Source organism: Crinia signifera, chromosome 4 (genome assembly GCF_055691185.1).
Source record: "Crinia signifera chromosome 4, ASM5569118v1, whole genome shotgun sequence".
Taxonomy (NCBI): domain Eukaryota; kingdom Metazoa; phylum Chordata; class Amphibia; order Anura; family Myobatrachidae; genus Crinia; species Crinia signifera.
Window position 1 is genome coordinate 13,584,942 of NC_139220.1, and position 22,093 is coordinate 13,607,034.

The following is a 22,093-nucleotide window of genomic DNA, read 5'->3' on the forward strand; positions in this document are numbered from 1 at the left end:
GATTATATCTGAGACTTTAGGGGTGATTTGAATACCTAGGTATTTTATGCTCGTCGGCTGCCACGCGTAGCCATAGGTCGCCTTTAGTTCTGTCAATTGATTTTCTGGTATATTGATGGGCAGAGCTTCTGTTTTTGAACTATTCAATTTATAGTAGGAAGCCAAGGAGTAGGTGTGCAAGATTTTATGGAGAGAGATAAGGGAATTGGCTGGATTTATGATCGTAAGCAGGACGTCATCCGCAAATAAGGATATCTTATATGAACGTCCAAATAGTATTGGGCCTTCTATGTCTGGGGCTGATCTAATTGCTTCCGCTAGCGGCTCTATTGCCAGTACAAACATGAGCGGGGATAGCGGGCATCCCTGTCTAGTACCATTAGAGATTGTAAATGCGGACGATAGCATACCATTTACAAAAACTTTGGCCGAGGGGTTGGAGTAAAGGGCCATAATAGAGGATAAGGCCCTGTCTCTAATTCCAAATTTATGTAGGACAGCTTGTAGGTAACCCCAGTGGAGTCTGTCGAACGCCTTCTCTGCGTCCAACGACATAACCAACAGTGGCTCCGCCGACCCAGAGAAGGCCTCCAACACATGTATGGTTCTCCTTGTATTATCTGGCGCCTGTCGGCCCATCACAAAACCCACTTGGTCTTGGTTGATTAAGTTTGGAAGTATTTGATTGAGCCTATTCGCTATTAGTTTTGCATAAATTTTTACATCTGTGTTTAATAATGCTATGGGACGATAATTTGTTAAAAGCTTAGGGTTTTTGCCAGGTTTCGGGAAGGTCACAATTCGGGCTTCTAGCATCTCGGTTGGGAATGAGCCCAGCTTTGATGCTTCGTTGAAGAGGGGAGCTAACAATGAAGGCAATTGGTCGCTGTAGATTTTATAGAATTTATTGATATACCCGTCTGGGCCTGGGGCTTTTTCAGATGGCAAATTATCGATAACTACACGGATCTCGTCTTCTGACCAAGGGCGCTCTAGGTGCGTTAACGTGGACTGGTCCACTGAGGGTAGGTCAATGTGCCTTAAGAAAGAGTCTATAATTTCTGGATTGGGTTGGGGTGTGAGAGGGTCTTGGCGAAGGTTGTATAGGGAGGCATAGTATTCTGCAAAAGAATTAGCAATATCTAGCGGATCTGTTACCGTGACTCCCTTCAGGTTAGTAATTTGTTTGGTGCGCTCCATCGCTTGTTTCCCCCTTAGTTTCCTCGCTAGCAACCTACCTGCTCTGTCTCCTTGAGTATAAAATTTTTGCTTCATTCTAAATAAGTTTTTTCGAACTTCGGACATGGAAAGGGTATTCCATACATCCCTCGTCTTGAGAAGCTCCCTGTATAGAGATCGGTTGGTTGGATCTAATTTAAGTTTATTTTCTAGATCTAGCATCCTAGCTTCAGTTTCCACCCGTTTCTTGTTTAGTTTTTTCCTATGATGCGCCGCCGCTTGGATAAAAGTTCCTCTGAGGACAGCTTTCAATGTACACCAATGTGTAAAGAGGGAGGTCTCTGAAGGGGAATTAGTGGCGAGATAGAGGTCAAGGGATTTATCGATTAGGGCTTTAGAGTCCCTATCGGATAGGAGGTACCCGGTCAATCTCCAGGGTCTAGGGGGCACCCTGGTTGGGCACAGGTGCCAAATGAGTGTTATGGCTGAGTGATCAGACCACGCGACCGGAAGTATATCCGCGGCCCCGATCTGCTGGAGGGTCCCCCCATCCGAAAGCGACAGGTCAATCCTGGAAAATGATCTATGGACTGCGGAATAGAACGTGTAGTCTCTACAATTGGGGTTTCTCGCTCTCCAGATATCATACAGGCCAAACTCATATATAATTCGTTGGAATGCTTGGGATTGTGTTCTCTTGGGGGGTGTAGCAGGCTTAGACCTGGGGGTTGATTTATCCATGCTGGGGTCGAGGACTAAATTAAAATCCCCCAGGATGATCAGTGGGCCCTTATGGGTCGCATGCAGGGTTGAGCACAGTTTCCGTATAAATGGGATTTGTTTAGTATTTGGGGCATAGACACATGCGAGAGTAACTGAATTATCATTAATTTGTCCTATAACTATTAGATACCGCCCTTCTGGGTCCGCAATCTGCTTCTCAATCGAGAAGTTGCACCTCTGGGAGAAGAGAAGGGCTACTCCTGCCTTTTTTTTGGGACCATTGGCTGTGTAGCATAATGGGAACCTGTTGTTAAAGAAGCGAGGTGGGGCAGAGGCGAGGAAATGGGTCTCTTGGACTGCTATAATATGGGCCTTACTTCTGGCGAAGTGTGTTAACGCCATTCTTCGCTTATTGGGGGAGTTTAGGCCCTTAACATTCAGAGATAGGATTTTAAGCTTATTCATAGTCATGAGTAAACATGTAGAGTAGATTTAAGAGTATCATAGGCATAACAAACATTGTAGGGCAGAATGCAGATCTGAAAACATCTCTATATATACCCGCCACAGGGGCGCAGGGACAAGATCGGTGATAGTAGATACAATGTATCTAAGTGCGGCGTCAGTGTTGCATAGGGGATGGTAATTGGGGGATTGGGTGAAGGGGAATAGACCATGGGCTACCAACCCAGTAGGGTGAAGGAGACACAATAGGGGACAGAACCAAAGGAAAGAACACCTTATAGGTGTTTGAGAAGGCCGCCCAGGTTGGCGGCACATAGGGGCGTAGGTGTCAGCACTGGGAAGCACCGGAGGGTCCCCAATGGTAGGCATATAATAAGTAGACATATAGAAATGCATATCTATGACACATTAATAGAGTAAACAAAACAAAACAAGGTCCAGGGTATCTAACTGTACCACATATCTGCAATTCCTCCTCACGGATATATGTGAATATCACTGTTCCATTGCTAGATAGAACGTAGCGTTTAAACGTGTTAACTCAGTAAATATAATAAGCTAGTTAAACTAAACATGTCTATTTTTATATTCATAACCACACTTGTAATCCTCTAGTGGTGGGGCCTAAGGCTAGGGCAGGCATGGAAACCAGACCGTGATCACCATCAGACTTGGCTAAACAGTCGTCTCTCCACTCCACCCCCCCAGCCCGAACCACCAAGTGTAGGAGAACTAGGCCCCGGATCACGGATCTCTTAAACTAGACCAGAACTATATTCGCATGCAACATAAAGAAGCAATCCGGGGCTGAGTAAAATAGAAAAAAAGGGAGGCATATACTTTACAGTCAGGCATTATGTTTGGCTGTTGACCATTCCTGCGTCACCCTGTTGTTGGGCGGGGTGTAGAGGGCAATGTTCCAGTCCGCTAGAATCTTCTCCCCGGCTGACGGAGATGTAATGATGGTTGTGGACTCATTACGTCTCACTATTAAATTTTGTTGGGAAGCCCCAGCGATAGGCGATGTCCGCGTTCTTGAGAGACCTAGTGATCGGTGCAAAGGACCTCCTCAGAGCCAAGGTAGAGGCGGAGAAATCTGCAAAAAACTGTAGATCGCCCAGGATTGATTCGGATTCATCTGAAGATCTCGCTGCTCGGATAACACGTTCTTTTATGTGGAAGTAGTGGAATCTCATCAGGGTGTCACGTGGCGCTCCTTGTGGTGCGTTTTTAGCTTTTGGGATGCGATGGATGCGGTCTAGGAGGAAGTCGGACACATGTACCGTTGGTAGGAGTTTTGTGAACAGGTCCGTCACATATTGCACTAGGTTATCTGCAGTAACTGATTCTGGGATTCCCCTGATTTTGAGATTATTTCTGCGTGACCTGTCCTCCAGGTCACACAGTTTACCGCGCAGGACTGCATTCTCCTCCTGTAGTTCTTCGTGGAGGGCAATCAGCTCGTTGTGGGACTTCACGACCTCCCCCATTTTAGTTTCCAAGTGATCAACTCGTTGCCCCACCGCGTCAATAGATTGTTGGCATGACTGAACAGCTATTTTGAGTTCTTGCGAGAAATCTGCTTTGAACGCCTGCAGCAGTTGTTTCATGGCTCCAATTGTTAGTGGGTCGCTGTCCCCCATATTAGGGATTTGAGTGTCCGGTGCCAGAGTGGGTTCGGATGAGATATTAGTTACTGACAGCTGTTGGTGGGTAGCTGGGGCGGTAGACTTATTTGAGATCCCCTGAATTGGGGATGGGAGTTTGAAGAAAGGAGCTTTAGAGGTCCCCGGTACATCTTTCTGGCGTCTAGACGGCATTATGTTTCTAGCGGTTTCAGGAGCAGGTGAGGCAAAGCGGGCTGCTGAGGCAGGAAAGTTGGAGGGACAAGAAATTGCAGTACCCTGGCCGGGTTATGATATGAATGTCATAGAGCGCTGGTCGTTGATATGCTCATAAGGACGTCCGGTGCTTCCCCCTTAGAGAGCCATGGTGGGGTTACATATTTAGTTGGTGAGGCAGTAGCAAGGGTCCAAATGGGGTGGTCGTGCCAGCACTGGCCACCTGTAGCAATTAGCTCCTATTATAGTTAGGACCCACCCAAGGTTCTTGGGGAGGGGGCAGCTGGAGAGAGGCTTTGGGGTATGCTGTGAGGGATCCTGCAAGTGAGGGTGATCCCTTATGGTAGCCAGGCACTGTGGGGTCTCAGCAGGAGAATCGCTGCTGAAGTGCTGCAGCTTTTACATGGGATCCAAGATGGCCGCCGCTTATAGTGGGGCAGGGGATATGCGGAGCTCCACTGCTGCGTGGAGGCTCCAGGGCCACTCACCCAGGTCTCCTTGGGTTGTGCTGGGGCTGGGGGAGGTCAGCTTACCTCCCTGTGCCCTGCTTCTGGGATCTCCAGCGGTCCCTGCGTGAAAAACGTCCGCGATCCGGCTCCGGAGCTCCGCCGCCGGGTGCCCGCGGAAATTGAGGCCGCGGCTTGGAGCTGTTTGTAGGCCTCAATCGCGGGGAGGTGTATATGCCGTCCCCAGGATCCGCTGTGCGTGCCTCTTGGGACCGGAGTGTCCCCGCCGGCTTGGTGAGTGTGGGGAAGCAGGTCTAGGTGGTGGGAGAGGGCTGCAAGCAGGTTTTTTATATATAAACCTGCAGGAGCTGCTTGACTGAGCTGCCTGCTCCTTCCGTGGCCAAACCACGCCCCCCTGATTTTTTTTATTTTAACGAATTATTAAAGAAACAGCATTTATGTAGGTAGGATGAGGCGGCAAATTTGAATCCAAATTCCAAACACAATCACATTGTAGCTGATTTAAGATTCAGAATGACAGCTTCTCTAAACAATCCAGGCACACTTGTCATGTTCCACTAATATCCCAATCACACCAGCATAATTTCCCGGGTTGGGACCAACCCGCGACAAGCGCTGGTGTGAAAGGTTCCCGGGCCAAAATCCCGGCAAAAATTGCCGAGATTTCATCCCTGCCATGGAGCATGGTTGTTCCCGGGTTTAACCCGGGGACCTGGCTGGTGTGAATGGGGTAGGGGATACTTACCCGGGTTGCCGGTCCTCGGTGTGCTGTCCGGCCGGGGATCCCCACAGGCGGCGGGCACAAATAACGGGACAGGTGGCGGATGAAGATGACGCAGCTCTCCGGCGGCAGTGAGGGCACCGGAGAGCTGCATCATCTTCATCTGCCGGCTGTCCCGTCATTTTCGCCCACCGCCCGTGTGGATCCCTGGCCTGCACGGAGGACCAGCAATCGGGGTGAGTATTCTACACACCTCCTGCCCGCCTCCACCGCCATCCCGCCGACTGCCCGCCTCCTGCCGGCCTCCTCCCCGCCCCCTTCACACACCAGAAAATGCAGTGACTTTTCTGGTGTGAAAGGGGCCAACCCTGGAACGGCCCGGCATAATTCCTGGGCCATATTCCCAGGTGGGTCCCTGTATTTTCTGGTGTGAAAGGGGTATTACTGATTCATTCTATCGGCTAAGTGTTCCACCAATCATATTCCCCTCCCTGTGATGTTACCAGTCTCTGGGCAGATTACTTATGGTAATATCTCCCAGCTCCTGACTCCCCCAGATATAGTTATACATCCGCCCCATACATATAATGCAGCATGGAGGGGCTCAGTGAGGGCGGCAGTGTAGGTGTGTAAGTGTCTGATGGGGTCACACAGAGAATAAAAGGAGATCTGTCCTGCCTCATAATCCAGGTATATCCTCACTCTGTCACAGGGGATATTGTCAGGTAACTGGATCACTGTACTGTCATGTAGCACTAAGTACTGATTATAGCTCCTACACAGACACCAGGACTTGTTATTATTACCAATGGCTGACTGGTCTCCTCTCCTGTCTATACTGGGATAACACATCCCCACTCTCCAGCTCTGTGACTTACTGACATCCACCTCCCAGTAATGTCGCCCTGAGGAGAATCCCCTGGTGCTTATTACCTGACTATACTGAAATCTCTCTGGTGTTACTGGGTGATTCTGGTTTGGTGACTTGGATGCAGATTTCCTGTCATCTGATATCTGTATCTTATTACCAGCTGTGGTTACATCCAGTAATATGTCTGTAGGTTCCTGCACATAGATCCCTGTATTTATCCCTGTTATTATAGCAGATAATCTGTGTAAAGTCCCTAGGAGGGAACCTACATCCAGACCTCCTGCACCACGGACCTGGTTATCGTGTCTCTCTGTGTCCTCAGTGTCACACAAGTCCCCTGTGTCCGGTTCCTGTAGGACAATCACTGGGTCAGACATGTTACACAGCTCCTCAATGTGACGCATCTTCCCGGACAGCTCGTCCTTCTTTATTTCCAGCTGCTGGATCAGATCAGAGACTGAGAGTGAAACGCGCTGTTCCTGCCTGGAGACCTCACTCAGGACTCTCTTCTCCAGGTCTTCCAGCTGTCTCCTGATGTCTCTAAACAGGGCAGTGACTGTCTCTGTTACAGCCGCTGCTTTTCCCTGATCCTCTCTCCTGCGCTCCTGCAGTCTCTGGACTCTTTTCTCAGTCTCCGCTCTCTTTGTGGTCAGTTTCTGCAGAACATTCCTCAGCTTCTGCTTCTTCTCAGAGGCCTCACCCAGCATCTCCACCAGGTGTCCCTGATGTTCTCCAGATAAACTACAAGACACACAGATACAGGCAGCATCCTCAGTACAGTAATACTCCAGGACCTTCTTATGGACGGAGCATTTCCTGTTCCCCAGGGCAGTGGTGGGGTCACATAAGACGTGTTCTGGTCCCTTGCTGTGTACTCTCAGGTGTTTATCACACAGAGAAGCCTCACAATGCAGACAGGACTTAGCAGCAGGTACAGGAGAGTCCACACAGTAAGTGCAGCAGATCCCAGTCTCCTCCTGATCTGGCCGAGCAGACAGGAACCTCCCCACTATGTTACACAGCGTTATGCTCCGTATCAGTGCAGGACGCTCCTGAGACACTGCTCTGCACTCAGGACAGCTATAAACTCCAGCCCCCTCCTGTGTATCCAGCACACGATCAATACAGACCCGGCAGAAGTTGTGGCCACATCTCAGGGTTACAGGATCTGTATAAATGCTCAGGCAGATGGAACAGTCCAGCTCCTGTCTCAGATCAGCAGACGCCATTGCTGGCAGCACCAGGGAGAAATTAAAGAGGTGGTCCCTGACACTCAGATACCAGTGAGGTCACATTCTGCACACAGGGGGAGGGGGAGCTGTTCCCAAACTTTTTGAAATCAAGTCACCTGGAGTATCCGGATTTTTTTCACAGCGCTCCTAGACTAAAAGTTTCTTATTGAGAAATTTATGGAACAAAAATATTAAATTGAGTAGATTGTGTTAATCCATACCTCCCAACTTTTGACTCCATCAAGGAGGGACAGTGCGCATGTGACAAAATTTTTGGGGTGTGGCCTATACTCGTGGTGCTGTTGCAAGGCCACGCCCCCATATTTGCCGCTGTGGGGGCATGTCCAGCAGCTCTGTGAGCTTCTGGCTATGCCTCCAGCCCCTCTGGCTGCAGGAATAGACGCTGTGCGCACAGCGACTATTCATGTGTGACAGGGGGGGCTCCCAACTGCCCCGCCGCGGGACACTGCCCCCCCGGGGGGGATGCGGAAATGTCCCAAAGAACTGGGATGTTCCTGCTATAAGCGGGACAGTTGGGAGGTATGGTTTATCTGTCATCCATGATTATGTGGGGGAGGGACAGCCCTCACCTCTGTTCATCCGCACAGTACATGATTGCCAGCTACCGGCACTGGTTTTACCTATTACAAATATTAATAACAGTTTCTTACATAGCGCAGCAAACTCAGTCGCGCTTTACAACTGGACACACAAACAAAACACTGGGCAATAATAACAACCAGTAACAGAGGTAGGAAGGCCCTGCTCACACGCTTACTACAGTGACCATTAATACTTTGCCTTGTTCCTGGACCACCAACCTGCAGCACCCCTGCAAGGGTCCTGAGGCTCCCCAGGGTGCCATGGCACACAGATGGGGAACCACTGCCCTATGGAGCACAGATAATAAGTATGATTGATAAGGATGTGTATTGGGTCTTCTTCAGGGTTGGACAAAGCGCATTTCCTTCCAATTCTGAGTCAGCCATGTTCTGATGTTACATTACAGCAATGAAGAACAAAGTGTGTGTTATGGAAGAAATTATCATTAGGGATAGCCATCGATCATCGATTAATCATCAATGGTTTATGGTCGCTGTAGAATAGTTCTGCCATCGATGGCACAGCATAACCAAATACTATTCTCCCGAAGGTGCAGGGACACAGAGGATAGCTCTGCTCCGCCACTGACACCCGCGAAGCCATGCCTCCAGGTTCTGATTGGCCCATGGCCAGTCAGTCAAAGAAAATATATGCCCATAGTCAGTCTGATTGTCATCCATTAGATATTGTGCTGCCATCGATGACTGTTTGTTCTATTGCCATCGATAACAACCATCGATGGTGACCACAACGATGGCATCCCTAATTACTATAAGTAATCTGCCCAGAGACTGGTGACATCACAGGGATGGGAATCTGATTGGTAAATTGCATGTGTTTAAAACCACATGCGATCGCACATGCGCTGCGATAAATATTGTGTGCGGTACATAATATCTTGAGATGCGAGATTCGACCAGCGTGACAGCGCATCGCATCGGAGGACACATACGATGTGCATACAATCATACGATTTATCGCACCAATGCCGTCAAAATCAAATGATTGTATGCAATATCGCCCTAGGGTGTGGGCACCATAACCCTCACCTTCCTGTTGGTGCCCCTTCTTCACAGTCTGTAATCAGGTCGGTTGAAACGGAAAAGGGGATCCCCGTAATTTCTAAAACCAGCACCGGTCTCAAGGGCCGGTCCTGGTTCTCAAAATACGGGGGACAAAATGAGCAGGGGTCCTGAGATGCTCTAATCTACAAGGACGCGACAAAGACATACAGGATAAATAATAAATTATTATACAGAACATTCGATTAGAACATCCCGGGACCCCTACTACCGTATTTTGAGAACCAGGACCGGCCCTTGAGCCTGGTGCTGGTTTTAGAAATTACGGGGATCCCCTATTCCGTTTGAACCAGGGCCAGCTCTTTGAGTCTGGGGCTGGTTACAACTGTGATGATGGGGGGGGGGGCAGAGGCGGAACTCCCGGAGGCAATGGAGTCATCTGCCGCCGGGCGCCAGGCTTACAGGGGGGCACTGGCTCCATTGCCTCCGTTGTTCCGCTTAGTGCCGCTGCCGCCTGCCGCACTTCATAGCGGTGCAGCTGTTATGTACCAGCGCAGGTCAGTGGGCGGGCGCGGGCAGGCGCTCCGTATTGTTGTTAGTAGTGGTGCGTCGTACGGTCGCCCCCCCCCCCCCCCCCATCTCTGTTTGGGTTGCTCCCCCGTAGCCATGTGCACAGCCCGCCCGTGTAGCTGCTCCTCTCTGCAGCTGTCACCTGAAAGCCGGGACCTGGGAGGGAGATGCAGCAGCGTTTGAGGGCGTACGGTCGCCCCACCATCTCTGTTTGGGTTGCTCCCCCCCTCCCCCGTAGCCATGTGCACAGCCCGCCCGTGTCGCTGCTCCTCTCTGCAGCTGTCACCTGAAAGCCGGGACCTGGGAGGGAGATGCGGCAGCGTTTGAGGGTAAGTCTCTCTCCCTCTCTTTTTTTTTTTCTATTAAGGGGGAGGGGGGCAACTTTTATCTTGCCTCCGGGCGAATTGAATGAACTTACGCCACTGGGGGGGTTCCTGTAGGCCACATGTCTTCAACCTGTGGCCCTCCAGAAGTTGTAGAACTACATGTCACAGCATGCCTTGACAGTTTTGGCATGCTCTCATAGGAATAAATGTGGCAATGCATGTTGGAACATGTAGTTTCACAACATCTGGAGGGCCACAGGTTGAAGACCCATGGTTTTTGGTGGCAACCCTCAAGGACGCTTTTCCAGTCACCTGGATTCTGGCATTCTCCTGGAATCCGGGTGACTGGAAAAGCCTGCACAGCCTTGCTCCCTCTCCCCGCTCACTGTGGCTGAATGCTGATTGCGGGGTCTGGCCGGGGCTGGTTGTGGGGTCTGGCCGGGTTTGAGTCCGGGTCGGGGTGCGCAACGTCACCTGCGCATCTGGCTTGCGCGCTCCGCCTCCTCCTATGCACTGTGTGCACCAGCCGAAACATCAATGTGCAGCAGCAGCACAGCGTCCCCATGTCCAGGAGTCGGCAGCGTGAGCGTTGAGCCGGGTGAAACATAGGAGCCAGCAGGAGGCAGCTCACCGCTCTAAGGTAACCGCCACCAGTATTGGCCACAAGGAAAACTAATAATTGTATTTATGTGCCTATCATTGCATTTATTATCTTCATGCATGTCATCAATATGTCACATCATGATGACACGCATGAATATAATGTAATAATAGGCACATGATTACATGTTGTATTACAGACACCACGCCCACGTTTAGATGAAGATACGCCCACTTTTGCGATGCCATGCCTACTTTTCCGTGCACGCCGTAGTCGTGCACCTGAGGGTTAGAAGATGGGGGGGGGGGGATCTCCAGGAATTTATGATGTGCGAGGTGGCAACCCTACCTGGGGCCGGGAGATGGTGGTTTGGCAGAAATGTTTGAGATGGTGAAAATCTCATGTAAACCGTGTTTGTGGGAATATTCAGGTGAATAAGAAAATGCCGCCCGGTGCTGTGGGGGAGGTGGTGGTAGAAAGGGAACACGGTTTGCCTGGTGATCTTGAGGCTTTGCGGCAATGGGAGAGCTGGGGAGGGAACTGCAGGATTATCCAAGTACAGGGGATCCCGGGAGCAGAATGAGGAATGAATATTAATACGAGCAGCCAGTAACATGGACACCGTCTAAGTGTACCGCGTCCCCTCACATACCTCGCAAAGCTTCAGGCACTATATTATCCTCCCACCGCGCCGTAGTGGATGGTAGGGCATGAAATACCGCCTGTTGGCACATGTCGGGTGAAAGAAAAAGGGAAAAACTCATGTCGACTATCCCAAATGGAGACCTATTTCACATGTCGACCTAAGGCCACTGACGGTTGACCCAATGCATGTGACCTTAGTAGGGTGGAGCTAATGATCGTGTCCCGTAATATTTGTCATGTAACAAGTTTAGCTTCATGTATTTGTATGTATGAATGTGCAGGATACCTGTTCTACACCAGTGACCTGATACCTGTCGGGGGCCACACTGGGCGGCCCACTAACCTTCATAAGGGCCACACATTGCTCCTAATCTCAGTAGTAGCAGTTTCTATTTACTACCTGTAATCAGTAAGAGTGACCCTTCTGTAATAAAGCATCTTCGGGCGTATTCATGCACGCACACAGGGGGGGTTTCCGAGTACCTGGCTACCCCGACCCGCCCACCAACCTACCGGCCTGTCTGGTGTCTGATATTTATTCAGATTTTAGCGTGCAGCTCCCCACAGGTAGTCCTCCATTACAGTGTTGAGCTGATTGTGGTGATACAGGGACAGACTGTCCTCACTCCTCAGCGACGGAGCAGGCAGGTGTTTGGGTTATATCCTTGGAGCTATGGTACTTATGCTGCCTGATTGAGGCAGTAACTGTCCCTATGTTTATTTTAGGGGAAAGATCTGTGTAAGTGTGTGTTTGTGTGTGTTATGTGTGTTTACATGTTGTGTGTTTGTGTGCTCAAGCTGTATGTATGGATGCTATATGTGCCAACAGGCTTTGTGTGTGTGTGTGTGTGTGTGTGTGTGTGTGCGTATGTTGTGTGATTAATGTTGTGTACAAGCTGTATGTATGGATGCTATGTGTGCAAACATGCTTTGTGTATATTGTGTGCATATATGCTGTGTGTATGTGTCCAGTCGCGTAACTATAAATATTGCGCCCCCCCTGCCAAAATGTTTGTGGCCTCCGGTGCTCGGCCAGTGGCCAGCGGAAGGCAGCAGCATGTCAGTGCATCGAGGGGGTGCCGGCGCCCACACAGACCCTGCTGCCATATGCTCCCCCAAGCGGCAGCAGGGGCTGCCTTACAGTAGTTACGCCACTGTATGTGTCCTATGTGAGTATATGCTGTGTGTATCAACTATATGTGTATATCTATCCTATGTGTGTACATGCTATATGTGTGTGTATGTATGATGTGTGTGTATGCATGTAATGTGTGTGTACATGCCGTAGGTGTGGGTTTGTGGGTATGTATGTTGTGTGTGTACATGCTGTGTGTGTATGTATGATGTGTGTATATGCATGTAATGTGTGTGTAGGTGTGTGTTTGTATGTTGTGTGTGTATGGTATGTGTGCATACTTGCAGTGTCTATGTATGCTATCTGCGCATGTCATATATGTATATATATTAGAGATGTGCGGCGGCCACTTTTTCGGGTTTTGGATCTGGATCTCCCTTCGTGTTTTGGATCTGGATTGGTTTTGGCAAAACCACCCTTGCGGGTTTTGATTTTGGATCTAGATTTTTTTGAAAAAAATGCTAAAAATGGCTAAAATAACAGAATTTGGGCCCCTAAAGTATTATTGACCTCAATAACATTAGTTTCCACTCATTTCTAGTCAATCTTTTTATCACTTCACAGCTCAAATTGTTTTCATTGACTGTAGTTGGGCCAAAAGGTTATACCGAGGTAGCTGGATGACTAAGCTAAAATCGCCCTGTGTGTACGGTGCTTAAGGGGGAAATCTATCAACACTTTGAGAGAGATAAAGTATTAATCAAGCTATGTTTAAAAAACATCAGGAAATGATTGGGTCACTTTCTCTCTTTCTCTCTCCAAGCTTTGATAAGACTCCCTTAAGTTTTAAATGATGGTCTTCTTCTAAAATTCCCAGCTTTTCTGGTGCAATAGAGAGGAGACTTTTTATACACAATAAAATCCAATTGCTCAATTAGATTTTTTTATTTCAACGACTTGTTAAAGAAACAGCATTTATGTACAGTAAGTAGGATGAGGCGGCAAATGTGAATCCAAATTCCAAACACATTTACATTGTAGCTGATTTAAGATTTATAATGACAGCTTCTAACCAATCCAATCACATTTATCATGTTGTGTCATGGGGCTCAGCTGTAGCTCCACTTACTGCTTCATTCTATTGGCTGAGTGTTCTACCAATCAGATTCCCCTCCCTGTGATGTCACCAGTCTCTGGGCAGATTACTTATGGTAATATCTCCCAGCTCCTGACTCCCCCACATATAGTTATACACCCGCCCCATACATATAATGCAGCATGGAGGGGCTCAGTGAGGGCGGCAGTGTAGGTGTGTAAGTGTCTGATGGGGTCACACAGAGAATAAAAGGAGATCTGTCCTGCCTCATAATCCAGGTATATCCTCACTGTGTCACAGGGGGTATTGGCAGGTAACCAGATCTCTGTCCTGTCATGTAGCACTAAGTACTGATTATTACAACCCCTACGCAGACACCAGGACTTGTTATTATCTCCAATGACTGACTGGTCTCCTGTCCTGTCTATACTGGGATAACACATCCCCACCCTCCAGTACACTGACTTACTGACATCCACCTCCCAGTAATGTCGCCCTGAAGAGAATCCCCTGGTGCTTATTACCTGATTACCCTGAAATCTCTCTGGCGTTTCTGGGTGATTCTGGTTTATATGTGACATGGATGCAGATTTCCTGTCACCTGATATCTGTATACAATCACCAGCTGTGGCTACATCCAGTAATAGGTCTGTAGGTTCCTGCACATAGATCCCTGTATTTATCCCTGTTATTATATCAGACTCTGTATTACCAGCTGTGGCTACATCCAGTAATAGGTCTGTAGGTTCCTGCACATAGATCCCTGTATTTATCCCTGTTATTATATCAGATAATGTGTGTAATGTCCCTGAGAGGGAACCCACATCCAGACCTCCTGCAACATGGACCTGTGTATACCGTCTCTTTCTGTCTCTACTATTATACAAGTCCCCTGTGTCCGGTTCCTGTAAGACAATCACTGGGTCAGACATGTTACACAGCTCCTCAATGTGACGCATCTTCCCGGACAGCTCGTCCTTCTTTATTTCCAGCTGCTGGATCAGATCAGAGACTGAGAGTGAAACGCGCTGTTCCTGCCTGGAGATCTCACTCAGGACTCTCTTCTCCAGGTCTTCCAGCTGTCTCCTGATGTCTCTAAACAGGGCAGTGACTGTCTCTGTTACACCCGCTGCTTTTCCCTGATCCTCTCTCCTGCGCTCCTGCAGTCTCTGGACTCTTTTCTCAGTCTCCGCTCTCTTTGTGGTCAGTTTCTGCAGAACATTCCTCAGCTTCTCCTTCTTCTTCTCAGAGGCCTCACCCAGCATCTCCACCAGGTGTCCCCGATGTTCTCCAGCCAAACTGCAGGACACACAGATACAGGCAGCATCCTCAGTGCAGTAATACTCCAGGACCTTCTTATGGACGGAGCATTTCCTGTTCCCCAGGGCAGTGGTGGGGTCACATAAGATGTGTGCTGCTGACTTGCTGTGTACTGTCAGGTGTTTATCACACAGAGAAGCCTCACACATCAGACAGGACTTAGCAGCAGGTACAGGAGAGTCCACACAGTAAGTGCAGCAGATCCCGGTCTCCTCCTGATCTGGCCGAGCAGACAGGAACCTCCCCACTATGTTACACAGCGTTATGTTCCGTATCAGTGCAGGACGCTCCTGACACTCTGCTCTGCAGTCAGGACAACTATAAACTCCAGCCCCCTGCTGTGTATCCAGCACACGATCAATACAGACCCGGCAGAAGTTGTGGCCACATCTCAGGGTTACAGGATATGTATAAATGCTCAGGCAGATGGAACAGTCCAGCTCCTGTCTCAGATCAGCAGACGCCATCGCTGCAGCAGGAGGGAGAAATGAAAGTGAAGTCTCAGACACTCAGATACCAGTGAGATCACATTCTGCACAAAGGGTGTGGCTGAGCTGTCACTCAGATACCTGTGGGGTCACATTCTGCACACAGGGGGAGGGGGAGCTGTCACTCAGATACCAGTGAGGTCACATTCTGTACAAAGGGGGAGGGGGAGCTGTTCCCAAACTTTTTGGAATCAATTCACCTGGAGTATCCGATTTTTTTTTCACAGCTCCTAGGCGAAAAGTTTCTTATTGAGAAATTTATGGTACAAAAATATTGGTACTCTTTACCTAGCAGGGCGCCCACGATTTTGATCATGGGCATCGCAGGTAAAAAAATCGCGTCGATCGCATCGCATGCGGGCAAAAAATCGCATGCGATGCGATCGCCGTGATTACCGCGATTTTCCATAGGGAACAATGTTAAATGGGTCAATGGACCTGATTTAACATTGGGAACAATGTTAAATGGCCCACAGACCCCAAATAGCCACCCTGGCCCCCCAATTGTTAACGCCACCCCACGATCAACGTGAACCCAAAGCGTGGCGAGCGCAGCGAGCCCGCAAGGGGCGGCGATACGTGTCCTCCGACCTTTTCATACCCCCACTATCCACGTCGGCATGGAGTTGAGAATAGATAGTGTGGCAAGCGCAGCGAGGCGAGCGGACGCGGATACCTTCACAGGTAAACGCGTCCCTTCGCGGGCTTCACAGGTATCCGCGTCCCATCGCGGGGCTCGCTGCACTCGCCACGCTTCGGGCTCGGTGGCTCGCTGCGCTCGCCACACTATCTATTCTCAACTCCACGCCGATGTGGATAGTGGGGGTATGAAAAGGTCGGAGGACGCGTACCGCCGCCCCTCGCGGGCTCGCTGCGCTCACCACGCTTCGGGTTCACGTTGATCGTGGGGTGGCGTTAACAATTGGGGGGCCCAGGGTGGCTATTTGGGGTTTGTGGGCCATTTAACATTGTTCCCTATGGAAAATCGCGGTAATCGCGTCGGTCGCATCGCATGCGTTTTTTGGCCGCATGCGATGCGACCGACGCGATTTACATTTTTAACATGGAGTTCAATGGAAAATCGCGGGCATCACGTCGGTCGCATCGCAAATGGCATGCAATGTGCATGCGATGCCCGCGATGGGCGCCCTGCTAAGTAAAGCGTACCAAAATATTAAATTGAGTAGATTGTGTTTATCAATACCTCCCAAATTTTGACTCCATCAAAATTTTGGGGGCGTGTCCTATATTTTTGGTGCTGTTGCAAGGCCACGCCCCCATGTTTGCCTCTGTGGGGGCATGTCCAGCAGCTCCGTGAGCTTCTGGCTATGCCCCCAGCCCCTCTGGCTGCAGGAATAGACGCTGTGCACAGCGTCTATTCATGGGTAACAGGGGGGGCTCCCAACTGCCCCGCCGCGGGACACTGCCGGCCCAGGGAGGGATGCGGGAACATCACAAAAAATTAGGACGTTCCTGCTATAAGCGGGACAGTTGGGAGGTATGGTTTATCTGTCACACATGATTATGTGGGGGAGGGACAGCCCTCACTTCTGTTCATCCGCACAGTACATGATTGCCAGCTACCGGCACTGGTTTTACCTATTACTAATATTAATAACAGTTTCTTACATAGCGCAGCAAACTCAGTCGCGCTTTACAATTTGACACACAAACAAAACACTGGGCAATAATAACATCCAGTAATAGAGGTAGGAAGGCCCTGCTCACACGCTTACTACAGTGACCATTAATACTTTGCCTTGTTCCTGGACCACCAACCTGCAGCACCCCTGCAAGGGTCCCGAGGCACCCCAGGGGGCCATGGCACACAGTTGGGGAACCACTGCCCTATGGAGCACAGATAATAAGTATGATTGATAAGGATGTGTATTGGGCCTTCTTCAGGGTTGGACAAAGCGAATTTCCTTCCAATTCTGAGTCAGCCGTGTTCTGCTGTTACATTACAGCAATGAAGAACAAAGTGTGTGTTATGGAAGAAATTATCATTAGGGATAACCATCGATCATCGATTAATCATAATCATCAATGGTTTATGATCGCTGTAGAATAGTTCTGCCATCGATGGCACAGCATAACCAAATACTATTCTCCCGAAGGTGCAGTGACACAGAGGATAGCTCTGCTCCGCCCCTGACACCCGCAAAGCCTTGCCTCCAGGTTCTGATTGGCCCATGGCCAGTCAGTCAAAGAAAATATATGCCCATCGTCAGTCTGATTGTCATCCATTAGATATTGTGCTGCCATCGATGACTGTTTGTTCTATTGCCATCGATAACAACCATCGATGACGACCACAACGATGGCCATCCCTAATTACCATAATTAATCTGCCCAGAGACTGGTGACATCACAGGGATGGGAATCTGATTGGTAAATTGCATGTGTTTCAAACCACATGCGATCGCACATGCGCTGCGATAAATATTGTGTGCGGTACATAATATCTTGAGATGCGAGATTCGACCAGCGTGACAGCGCATCGCATCGGAGGACACATACGATGTGCATACAATCATGCGATTTATCGCACCAATGCCGTCAAAATCAAATAATTGTATGTAATATCGCCCTAGGGTGTGGGCACCATAAGCCTCACCTTCCTGTTGGTGCCCCTTCTTCACAGTCTGTAATCAGGTCGGACATTTTACATTTCCCCTCTTGCAGCACAAAATGGTTTCTCCAGGAGCAAACTGTGTACTCACTTAGGGGGTTATTCAGTCCTGACCGCTGTTGTGCGAATTAACAGCGATAAAATAGCATTGTATAATCTAATCGCAGCCCCTCGCAACATGACTGACAGGAAGCCGCCATTTATTGATGGTGACCCGACGTTTTCTGGGAGTGTCAGGAAAAACGCAGGAGCGCCCGGGCGTTTTCAGGCAGGGTCTGTGGTGTCACCGCGGCCCGGATCAGCCCCATCCTGCACAGTTGTGGAAGTGGCACAGACTGGGGAAATCATTCGCTGGCGAGTGGATCACGAATGGATTTGCTGATCAGAGATCCATTCGCAAGTCATTCGGAGACTTGTACGGGGCGGGTGTCGCTCTGTCTGGGCGTCCATTACCGAATCGCAGGGATCTGCTAAATCACACAGCAGCGATCAGGTCTGAGTCAGGTTCTTATGTGGTCATTCTGATGTGACCGCTCCCCCCGCGCATCGACGCACGCAAACGGATAACATGAAAATGGTCAACACGGGAAAGGTCGACCTGAGTTTTTTGTGATTTTTGTTTTCTGACCGACCTGTTCTTACGTCACCATCCAAGTGGCCATAGCGCTAGATTAAAATACTGCGCCCAGCGAGCCGTGCGAGGGGACGCGGTACCTCATACGGTGTCCGTGTCGGAGGATTTCATCAATGACATCAAAACAAATTAAAAAGTCATGTCATGAACTTTTTCTGTGTAGTCCCTTTTCATGTAGACTTTTTGCTTGTGTCGACCTGGTTAGGGTATAGCAGATCTACATGTTCTGGTCGACCACGCTCAGTCAAACCCATCTAACCTATGTCAACCTATTGTCTGTCACACACATATACATACCCCCAACATGACCCGTTCCAGGAGGGACACAATGCTCCATTCCTGGACTTCCCTGGTAATGTATCATACCTCCCAACATGACCCGTTCCAGGAGGGACACAATGCTCCATTCCTGGACTTCCCTGGTAATGTATCATACCTCCCAACATGACCCGTTCCAGGAGGGACACAATGCTCCGTTCCTGGACTTCCCTGGTAATGTATCATACCTCCCAACATGATCCGTTCCAGGAGGGACACAATGCTCCGTTCCTGGACTTCCCTGGTAATGTATCATACCCCCCCAACATGACCCGTTCCAGGAGGGACACAATGCTCCGTTCCTGGACTTCCCTGGTAATGTATCATACCTCCCAACATGATCCGTTCCAGGAGGGACACAATGCTCCGTTCCTGGACTTCCCTGGTAATGTATCATACCTCCCAACATGACCCGTTCCAGGAGGGACACAATGCTCCGTTCCTGGACTTCCCTGGTAATGTATCATACCTCCCAACATGACCCGTTCCAGGAGGGACACAATGCTCCGTTCCTGGACTTCCCTGGTAATGTATCATACCCCCCCAACATGACCCGTTCCAGGAGGGACACAATGCTCCGTTCCTGGACTTCCCTGGTAATGTATCATACCTCCCAACATGACCCGTTCCAGGAGGGACACAATGCTCCGTTCCTGGACTTCCCTGGTAATGTATCATACCTCCCAACATGACCCGTTCCAGGAGGGACACAAGGCTCCGTTCCTGGACTTCCCTGGTAATGTATCATACCTCCCAACATGACCCGTTCCAGGAGGGACACAATGCTCCATTCCTGGACTTCCCTGGTAATGTATCATACCTCCCAACATGATCCGTTCCAGGAGGGACACAATGCTCCGTTCCTGGACTTCCCTGGTAATGTATCATACCTCCCAACATGACCCGTTCCAGGAGGGACACAATGCTCCGTTCCTGGACTTCCCTGGTAATGTATCATACCTCCCAACATGACCCGTTCCAGGAGGGACACAATGCTCCGTTCCTGGACTTCCCTGGTAATGTATCATACCTCCCAACATGACCCGTTCCAGGAGGGACACAATGCTCCATTCCTGGACTTCCCTGGTAATGTATCATACCTCCCAACATGACCTGTTCCAGGAGGGACACAATTCTCCGTTACTGGACTTCCCTCTTCATGTAGTATCGCCAGGACCTGTGCTGAAACCTTTGTTATCCATTATCCTCTTCAGCACAGGTGACGGCAATTTCTAAATTAGGATGGAAGTCCAGGAACAGAGCTTTGTGTCCCTCCTGGAATGGGTCATATTAAGAAGTACTGTATGCATATACGGCATCAAGATGTTAGGTTGACAGCAAAGGTAGACATGCAAGGTTGACATTGACAAAATGATGACACAAGCAAAATGTCAGTGGTTGACGTGAAAAGTGCATGATATAATGTATAAATCAGGGTTACCTACCTTACCCTCTCCTTCAGGGAGACAATGCTCGGTACTCTTTACCTAGAACGGCGCCCATCGCGACCATCGGATGCACTAAAAAACGGGTGCGATGCGATGCCCGCGATGGCCGCGATTTCCCATAGGGACCAATGTTAAAAGTGAGATTGGACGCGATTTTAGTGTTCAATGCCTCAATGCCCGCGATTTTTACATAGGAAACAATGTTAAATGGGCCACAGAGCCCAAATAGTCAGCGTAAAGTCTGAAATGGCCCCCACAATTGTTAACGCTACCCCACGATCAAGGTGAACCCGAAGCGTGGCGAGCGCAGCGAGCCCGCGAGGGGCGGCGGTACGCGTCCTCCGACCTTTTCATACCCCCACTATCCACGTCGGCGTGGAGTTGAGAATAGAATAGTGTGGCGAGCGCAGCGAGCCACCGAGGCCCGAAGCGTGGCGAGCGGACGCGGATACCTTCACAGTTATACGCGTCCCCTCGCGGGCTTCCCAGGTGTCCATGGCAACGCGGACACCTGTGAAGCCCGCGAAGGGACGCGTTTACCTGTGAAGGTATCCGCGTCCCCTCGCCACGCTTCGGGCCTCGGTGGCTCGCTGCGCTCGCCACACTATTCTATTCTCAACTCCACGCCGACGTGGATAGTGGGGGTATGAAAAGGTCGGAGGACGCGTACCGCCGCCCCTCGCGGGCTCGCTGCGCTCGCCACGCTTCGGGTTCACGTTGATCGTGGGGTGGCGTTAACAATTGTGGGGGCCATTTCAGAGTTAAAGGGCACTATTAGGGCTCTGTGGGCCATTTAACATTGTTTCCTATGGCCAAATCGCGGGCATTGAGGCATTTAACAGTAAAATCGCGTCCAATCTCTGTTTTAACATTGATCCCTATGGGAAAATCGCGGGCGCCGTTCTAGGTAAAGAGTACCCAATGCTCTGTTCCTGGACTCCCCTGGTAATGTAGGATTGCCATCACCTGTGGGGAGCTAGGTAATTGATAAGAAAGGTGTCACCTCAGATGATGGCAATCCTACATTACCAGGGAAGTCCAGGAACAGAGCATTTTCTCCGGCATGGTACTAATCAGCCACAGAACCTGTGCAATGCATGATCGTTCCTAGTTTAAAGGGACAGTATGGTCAGACTACCATTTAACCCCTTCGCGACATATGACGTACATTTACGTCATATGTCGGTTGCGGGGGAATCAAGCCAGCTCACGGAGTGAGCTGGCTTGAAAGAGAGCAGGTAATGGCTGTATATTACAGCCAGGTACCTGCTCTCACGGCCACGAGCGGCGAGTTCGCCGATCGTGGCCGTTTAACCCTTTAAGCACCGCGGGCAAAGCGCCCGCAGTGCTTAAATAGCTGATCGGAGGGGGGGCGCCCCCCTCCGGCGCCGATCGGGGCCCCCCGCGGCGAGATCGGAGGGTGCCGATCGGTTGCCATGGCAGCCAGGGGTCTAATGTAGACCCCTGTGCTGGCCGTGTCAGCATTCCTATTACATCCTGCCTGAGGCAGGATGTAATAGGAAGTGCTGAAAATCACTATGTTCAGCCATAGAGCTCTATGGCTGAACCTAGTACAGGCGATCGCGCCCCCTAGTGGTCAAGTACACTAGGGGGCCTTGTAGTAAAAGTAAAAAAAAAAAAAAAAAAAAAGTTTAAAAATAAAAAAAAAATAAAAAAATATTAAAAGTTCAAATCACCCCCCTTTCCCCATTTCACAAATAAAAATAAATAAAAAATAAAAAAAATACACATATTTGGTATCGCCGCGTTCCTAAAAGTCCGATCTATTAAAATATAACATTAGTTATCCCGCACG

At 49.7% G+C, this 22,093-nt stretch overlaps 2 protein-coding genes across 2 annotated transcripts; both read right to left on the reverse strand.

Moving 5' to 3' along the window:
• Positions 1-5,567: 5,567 nt before the first annotated feature.
• On the reverse strand, positions 5,568-7,496 carry LOC146073742 (E3 ubiquitin/ISG15 ligase TRIM25-like). Its single transcript, XM_083181142.1, has one exon. It carries the CDS (start codon positions 7,494-7,496, stop codon positions 5,919-5,921), a length of 1,578 nt encoding a protein of 525 aa, XP_083037268.1. The 3' UTR covers positions 5,568-5,918.
• Positions 7,497-13,271: 5,775 nt separating this feature from the next.
• On the reverse strand, positions 13,272-15,227 carry LOC146073743 (E3 ubiquitin/ISG15 ligase TRIM25-like). Its single transcript, XM_083181143.1, has one exon. It carries the CDS (start codon positions 15,222-15,224, stop codon positions 13,548-13,550), a length of 1,677 nt encoding a protein of 558 aa, XP_083037269.1. The 5' UTR covers positions 15,225-15,227; the 3' UTR covers positions 13,272-13,547.
• Positions 15,228-22,093: the final 6,866 nt, after the last annotated feature.

Excerpts from the sequence above, each read along its gene's own strand:
- LOC146073743 (XM_083181143.1), bottom strand. The coding sequence starts at position 15,224 with ATGGCGTCTGCTGATCTGAGACAGGAGCTGGACTGTTCCATCTGCCTG.
- LOC146073742 (XM_083181142.1), bottom strand. The coding sequence starts at position 7,496 with ATGGCGTCTGCTGATCTGAGACAGGAGCTGGACTGTTCCATCTGCCTG.